Below are 7,789 nucleotides of genomic sequence, written 5' to 3'. Positions count from 1 at the left end.
AAACAAGAAAGTGTGTGTGCCTGTGGATGATAATCTCCATCGGAAGGTTAAAAAAATTGATGATGAATAATGGATGATGCTTGGAGTCTGAGAGCTGTAAGGTGTTGAATGTTTCTATAGGTGATCTAGATTAGGGGGAGGTGTTAGAAAGTGTCAACCTAGATTGTTAGCTAATTAATTCTCTGGTAAATCGGTTCAGTGCATGAACCATTTATGATGGTTCATGAAAAGTTGTGTTGGTTATACCCACCCGTTAGTTTATCATGAATATATATATATATATATATATATATATATATATATATCCGTAACAAATTTAGTTTGGTATATATAAATCTTATCCATGTTTTGAAATTCTATCTTTATCCACAACACTATGTACCGTTGTCAAGAATTCTAACTCATCATAGCATGTTGGTAGGCGTAGAATCCTCGACATTGAATTTTCTCCGATTAACTTGTCTGAGCATTCAGTTTGGTCGTCATACCGTACTTACATGCTCTAACATGTGAAAAAAATGCTCTTTATTCACGAATGAAAGAAATAAGAACATACTTTGACAAGTAGACCAAATGTATGTTAAATTTTTAGAGATTTTAAACACTAGTTTGAAAGTGTCGTTGTTGGTACACAAAACTCTTGTTCATAAATGGTCAAATTTAAAAGATTTACGCAGAGAGAGGTATATGATTAACATGTAAATAATGATGAACCATTCATGGCTAACACTATCTTTTTTTTTTCAATTCAAGCTAGAGTAGATTAGACTTTATAAGTTTTGAAGGAGAAAAAACGAAGATGATTTCTTTGGCATGCATGTTGCCAAAGTTTGAGGTTTGTTTAGGGGTTTCTCTGGCTAAAGGAGAACGATAAAAGAGGGTAGAAGCGACATACGATGATGTAAACGACAAGGGAGATCCTATTTTAGTGGAGAAACACACGAGATTATTATGTAATAAAAGAATTAAAAATATTATATAAACTAGAAAGTGGTCCCTCACCGCTTCGCAAGAGACATAAAAAAGTTTTTGCTTACTATTTTCTAGTCATGCAAAAGGAAAGTACTACTATTAATCGTTTTATTATTTTGTGTGCACTGTTTGGGGGGACCAAAACTTGCTGACGTAGGAAAGTGTAGGGACCAAATTTATAATTCTATTTTTTGTAGTTTTTTTAAACATAGAGACCCTTTCTGTAAAAAAAAATTACACAATGATATTTTTTGTAAATTACGGGAACAATTTTTGCAATTTTTTTAAATATATAGACAGTTTCTATAAATAAATTCACAATGGCATTTCTATAAATCACGAGGACAATTTTTTTTTTTTAAATTGTTTTTTACACAGGAGGCAAACATGCCAACATAGAAAAATATTTGATATATGGAACATTTTTGTTAAAAAAGAAGCTGTACATGTACCATTTTTATAAATTAAAAACTACAGGGACTAGATCTATCTAAATCTAAAAATTTTGTGGTAAAAATCTAAAAATAAAAAAACATTACTATTCATATTACTATTCATACAAGAAGTTTGAATTTAGTATGTAGTATAATATAATAAAATATGTTTTAAAATATAAGTGTTTTTCAAAGCGATGATGATTAGTAGAAAAGTCTTATTTATTTTTTATTTTTTAAAATGAAAAATATACTAAACTACACTTAACTTGTTCCATATATATGTCAACTGAGAATTTAAACTCTCAACCTGAAAAGGTAAATAGGAAGGAGGCATGGGAAAATATTTAATTTCTCGATTTGAAAATAAAAGACTACTACATACAATAAGAGTGACTAAAGAAAGAAAACTTAAGACATTTGAGACTTCCGATGATACTAAAATTACGAGCATAAGCAAAGTTAAAATAAATAATCAACATTTGAAAATAATATAAGTTTTTTTTTTCATAATATAAATGGGCTCTTGAACATACAAATCCAGAACCCAACACTAATACAAATCTAGATCCCAATACTAATGTCGTACGACTTCATGTATACATCATACAAAAAATAAATAACACCACATAAACCACAATATTAGAATACCACCTTACAAGATAAAAAAACCCCCAACACCATAAACATTAACGTTAATCATTGCTCCTAAGCCTCCACAACTTCTTCCTCTCCAGCTGCAGCAGGCTCTACAACTTCCTCCCCTGCCTCCTCCACAGCTTCTTCCTCTCCACGTGGGACCTCCTCCACCGGTTCATCTGGTTTTGTGTCTGAAGGAATGGCGAATACCCTAGAAATCTTCTCAGTGGGCACCAATGGCAGAAATGATGATGTTTGCTGGGCAGTCTGGTTGTACTTCTCAGTAATTAAAGTTGCTGATGGTGCAATTGCCTTAGCTACTGTAGTCACAAATGGAAGGTAATTTAGGGTTTTCCAAGCTGAAGAAGCGTATCCCTCAGCGACTGGATCCACCTTGACTAGAAGACCTTTGGTTGTAGTTGTTAAACCCTTCACATATGGAGGCATCGCACCATCTATTTGGGTAACAGACTCGTCAACCTGAAATCATGCATGTATCATCATCAATGCACCAATTAGACATGCATGCATGAATTAGCAGGTTATAAGTACCACGGGGGAAGATATGGAAGAAAAATTATAATCACATGTTTTGCACCGAAGAAATATCGAGAGAAAAGTATTAATGAAAAAAATATTACAAATTTTATTTTATTGACATATATAGTCAAACAATTCTTTTAATTTCACAAAAGTGAAAATCCAAATATTGCGCACTTTATCTTTTTCTTTTTCCTAACCTACTACCTTTAATGAATTTTTCGGTGACGTTTTTTTTGTCAAATTTGCTTTACATAAAACTTGTAACAAAAAAGGTTTCTTACTTGAAAACCATGTGTAAAAGTATAGTAAAGCACGTTTCTCATGTTTATGGGTATGTATGTGTGGTTAGTTAAACCTATAATTCTCAACCTTCTTAATTTCATACCTCAAGGGGTTTGTCTAACGGTTAATCTTAAATAAGACCAGACAGTCAAAATAAAACAGATTGTTTATGACATGCATTAAATAGACCGATGTTCGATGTCATAAAGATGAAGTGCATGAAGTTTGCATGGGTCATGGTGAAAGAGGATTTGCATGAACCACATGGATTAGTTGGGTAAAAAGTTTCTTAAAATTATTTTTACTAGCATTAGTTAATTACACCAAACAAGAAAATAACAAAACTTCACTTTCGGGGTTTTTAACAAAGAAAAAACCAAACTCATGGATAAATAATTAGTATAATAAAGCGTAGAGGAAATTAAAGAGAAAGAAAATAAAGCTGACCTTACGATCAACAAACTTGAGAGCCACAATAGGGTAATCCTGGAGCTTTTCATAAGCAGGGCCAACGACAGTCTTGACATGAGTCTCAAATGTCTCCACGCTAGGTTTCAAAGGCCCAGTCTTGTCCTTAGCAAAATCATAAGCTTTTGATGCATAAACAATTGCTTGCACTAATGCAGCTTCCACGAATTCCAAATGCTTCAACTTCTCTTGTTCGCTCTGAACCTTTTGCAACAAAGACAAAAAATACTACAACCAAATCAATGCTCAACTCATCATGTCACATTTCTTATGGAGAAACACGTTTCAGTTTTAGAAATCATGCATCAATTATGTTATAGACACAAAACATCATCATATGTTCCATTAAACAATTTTGAATGTATAGAGACTAAAATGATTTGTTCAAATACATAAATAAAATATAACAATAAACAAACCTCTGGTTCATCGGTAACAGAAGAAGCGTCGGCCATGATCGAGATGTATGTGGTTTAACACGAGAGGAAGTCGTATATTGGTAAGTGATTGTTGTTTAAATCAGAGTGTGTGTTGATATCTCAGTCTATGGATCTATATTTATATAGAGTAGGATGCAGGGGACGGGGTATACTTTTCACGAAAACCGAAAGTGTAAATTGACGAAAGTATGGGTCCCAGTAAAGATTAGTCGATGCACAGTATAGGAAAACAAGCCCATAAACTCCTTTTAGGAAGTTTCTTTTCTCAACAAAGAACAAACAAAATGATCTAATATTAAACATATAGCCTTTGGAAAATTTCTTTACCACGCAAAATAATTATTTTGATAAAAGATAAGTTTACAAACTACCGTAGAATCCAAATGTAATGCTTGTTTACCGTTTTCTTTTGTAGTTTAAAATTCAAAAAATTTAAAAGGGGTATTATCGTATTTTTAGTAATGATTTGGTGTAAAACACATATATAGATATAGGGGTGTGCACGGTACGATATGATATGATTTATAGTCAAAACAGCAAACTGTGCAGTTTACGAAAAATCAAAATCGCAAACCACACCTCAAAAGTCATAAACCGTAATATATTGTGTGGTGCGGTATCTATGGTTTAGAAACTTCAAAATAAATCATCATTTTATTTAAATTAACTTCATCGTTAAGATTCAAACATAAAACTAATAAGCAAATGATAATTTAAATATAAACATAATTAAGAAACAATAATCCAATATGAAAATAGTAAATTTAAAAATATGATTTCAATAGAAAACTTCCACACCAGTCATTTGCAAACACTTTAATTCTCAACTCTAATACATATTTAATTAAAAATGGTCATACTTGACAAAACAATACTTCATTTAACTAGAAAATTAATACAATCTAATATTAAAAAAAAGGGGCGAGGCTCAAGAACCTCTAGAGTCGGCGGAAAGCAATTATTATTAAACAATAGTTGTGGTATTATACCATATTATAAATCATATTGGTTATATTTTGAAATATACAAACGTTTTTGTACAAATCGATTATATATATATAAATCATTAATACTTGCCAAAATTTTGAAGCCTTAAATTAAGGAAGGTTATTAAGAAATTTAATTTGAAGCACAATGATAATTTTAAACTATTAAATTTATGTATATAAATTAACTAGGTGTGACACCCGTTTATTATACGGGTTAATTTAAAAAAAAATGAAATATTAAAGTGTAAATATCAAATATTTTTTAATATAAAGCTTTAAAATAAGAAAAATAAGAAACGTATTCATTGCAATTTAATTTCATATATATTATATTTAATACTTTACATATATAAGTGTCTGACTTTAACTTTAAAATTTGAAACAAATCAGAATTGACATGCGGATAACATTCATTTCAAAAATACCATAAAATGACAAATGTCAAAACTCATTAGAGATTGACAATTGGCAAAATTATATTCATTTATTAGGGAGGATTTACTTTTCTTAAATTAGACACTCATGTTAATTAATTTATATCAACTATATAAACAAATAATATAAATATATCATCTAAACATAAATATTTTATTGAAAAGTTGTAATTTTTTTTATTACATAATAACTAATAAAAAATCTAATATTTACTTCCCGGTAAGAAAATTATTTGCCAAAAGAATTTATCGCAGTCGTTTGCACGGATAAACATCTAATATATATATATATATATATATATATATATATATATATATATATATATATATATATATATATATATATATATATATATATATATATATATATATATATATATATATATATATATATATATATATATATATATATATATATATATATATGATCAAATGAGAACACCTAAAAGGTTGAAAACACTAGAACAAGTATATTCATTTGTGATTCCATGTATTCATTTGTGGAGAAATGATAAATTTTTATGCACAATCAACATGAATATGCTTTTTCTCTTCATTTGAAATTAAAGGCGTAAAAATTTATCATTTCTCCACAAAGGAATACATGGAATTGCAAATGAATATACCTTGTTCTCGCGTTCTCAACCTTTTTGGTGTTCTCATTTGATCCTACTCCTATATATATATATATATATATATATATATATATATATATATATATATATATATATATATATATATATATATATACTATTTTATTATTTATTTATTTATCTTTTATTTTTAAAAATATTTTTTTATAACTTTTAAATTAAAATTCAAAAAATAAAATAAAATTTTAACTTTTTTTTTTGTTTTTACAAAATATTTATATTTTGTTTTATATTTTTGTATTTTTTTAAATATTTTTACTATATACTTGAAGATACTAGTGTTTTTGTTTACTTTTGTTTTTATTTTTGTTTATTTTTTTAATTTTGGTTTTTGGTTTTTTAAAGTAGGTATCGGTTTGAGTTTTTAATGATTAGTAATTATAAATTTTAATTAAGAAGAATATTAAGGATCATAATATTTTCCGTTCATACTATTTTAATCATATTATTTTTGGATTATAAAATTTTAAATCAAATTATGTTGAATGATAGTATTTTGAATCAGATCATTTTTGAATCATATGATTTTGGATCAATAATATGTTCAATTAAATATAATTTTTGTTCAAAAAAAATATGGATCGTTATATATTTTGAATAATTTAATTTTGAATCACAAAAAATATAATTAAGGATTTTAAAATATTTAAGTCTAAATATTTATAGATCATAATGTCACACCCCAAAACCTGAACGGCAGAAACGTTCGGGGGTGGAGGACGTCATGTACAGTATCACAAGAAAGCATAGTAATAAACAAGCAACAACATCATCCATTGCATTAATAATATAATTTAATACAAGTGTGTTCTGTGAAGTTTACAAGATACCAAAAATATAAATCAAAATAAGAGATGAGTCTTGAACGAGCTCCATCTTCTCAAAACCTGGCATCGGTACCTGTCTACTAATGACCTGAGAATACAAGTTATTTTGAAAGAGTTTATCAGCTTTTAAGCTGGTGAGTTCATAAGCATTTTAGTGTCATTGTTTTTATGAAAAATGTTTGTAAGAGTTTGACGTATAAGCTTGTAAATGTTTGTAGTAAATGTTTGTATCTTCCTAGAAAATCCTATATTTTCTACTAATTGTAGCCTTCTACCAAGGCATCAAATGTTATGTATGTTTGTTTCTTGTAAGAGTGTGTATTTTCCCAAGTATGACTATCATTAACCAAAAATATAGTTTTTACATTACCCTTTATGTGAGAAGAACACAATGTGAATGCAATGGGGAAATAATAAAGTACTGTAGTGTTGTCTTATAGTAATTACTGCTGTACTAACTACCTTAAACCAATTGTTATTTAAGGTATAATGTGAAATGATTGCACCATACTATTGACTAATAACACGATGATGAAAGACGTCGGAAGAAATGACATTTGGCCCCTGTAGACTTGCAAGTCCCACTATAGCGAACAAGAAGGTGTAGGATAGTCAATCCAGTATAGATCTATACACAAATTCACTTTCTCCCTCCAGGAGACTCTGGATATAAATCGAGCCATGGCAGTGATGCCATGCTCTGAACGATGGTTCACATTTATGTTATAGTATACTTGTATATGTATTGTATGTGCTAGAGTAATGTATGTTCTCTCTGTCTAGTATGTAGTATGTTCTCTTGTTATGTTTCTCATATAGTATGTTCTGTTTCTCATATAGTAAGTATTGACTGATGTATGAACTGACTCTTTGTATGCTTCATTGTACTAGAAGTAATGAGTAGTATCTTCCTAAACTATACCTAATATAGTTTACTAGTAGAATTGTTTGTATACTGAATGTATTGAACTGAAATAAAATCCTTTTATGTCATATACATATATACATAATATATAACTAAGGATCAAACAACACTCGGGCAAACAACCGGGTACTCTAAGTCCATAACCAAACGAGGAACAGGAAATAAAGTGAGTTATCATTCCTA

At 28.8% G+C, this 7,789-nt stretch overlaps 1 protein-coding gene across 2 annotated transcripts; it reads right to left on the bottom strand.

Moving 5' to 3' along the window:
• Positions 1 to 1,887: 1,887 nt before the first annotated feature.
• Positions 1,888 to 3,904, bottom strand: LOC145074949 (REF/SRPP-like protein OsI_017815). Of its 2 annotated transcripts, none has more exons than XM_079021263.1 (3): positions 3,758 to 3,904; positions 3,318 to 3,542; positions 1,888 to 2,525 (listed from the first exon to the last, which is right to left on the bottom strand). In XM_079021263.1, exons 1-3 carry the CDS (start codon positions 3,791 to 3,793, stop codon positions 2,115 to 2,117), a joined length of 672 nt encoding a protein of 223 aa, XP_078877389.1. In that variant the 5' UTR covers positions 3,794 to 3,904; the 3' UTR covers positions 1,888 to 2,114. The 2 variants fall into 2 exon arrangements, with proteins under 2 accessions (XP_078877389.1, XP_078877388.1); XM_079021262.1 differs by having other exon boundaries at positions 3,318 to 3,566; positions 3,758 to 3,886.
• Positions 3,905 to 7,789: the final 3,885 nt, after the last annotated feature.

The sequence above is a fragment of the Lactuca serriola genome, chromosome 9, assembly GCF_051521515.1.
Source record: "Lactuca serriola cultivar US96UC23 chromosome 9, Lser_US96UC23_V15, whole genome shotgun sequence".
In the NCBI taxonomy this organism is placed as follows: domain Eukaryota; kingdom Viridiplantae; phylum Streptophyta; class Magnoliopsida; order Asterales; family Asteraceae; genus Lactuca; species Lactuca serriola.
Note: the sequence above shows the minus strand (reverse complement) of the source record. Positions and strands in the feature narration are given on the sequence as shown.

What these genes read in the sequence shown, in the direction of transcription:
- LOC145074949 (XM_079021262.1), bottom strand. Translation starts at nt 3,793, where the DNA reads ATGGCCGACGCTTCTTCTGTTACCGATGAACCAGAG. An exon ending in CTGTTACCGATGAACCAGAG is followed by an intron (nt 3,567 to 3,757) that starts GTTTGTTTATTG and finishes ATTTGGTTGTAG; the next exon opens with TATTTTTTGTCTTTGTTGCA. An exon ending in TCAAGTTTGTTGATCGTAAG is followed by an intron (nt 2,526 to 3,317) that starts GTCAGCTTTATT and finishes GCATGATTTCAG; the next exon opens with GTTGACGAGTCTGTTACCCA.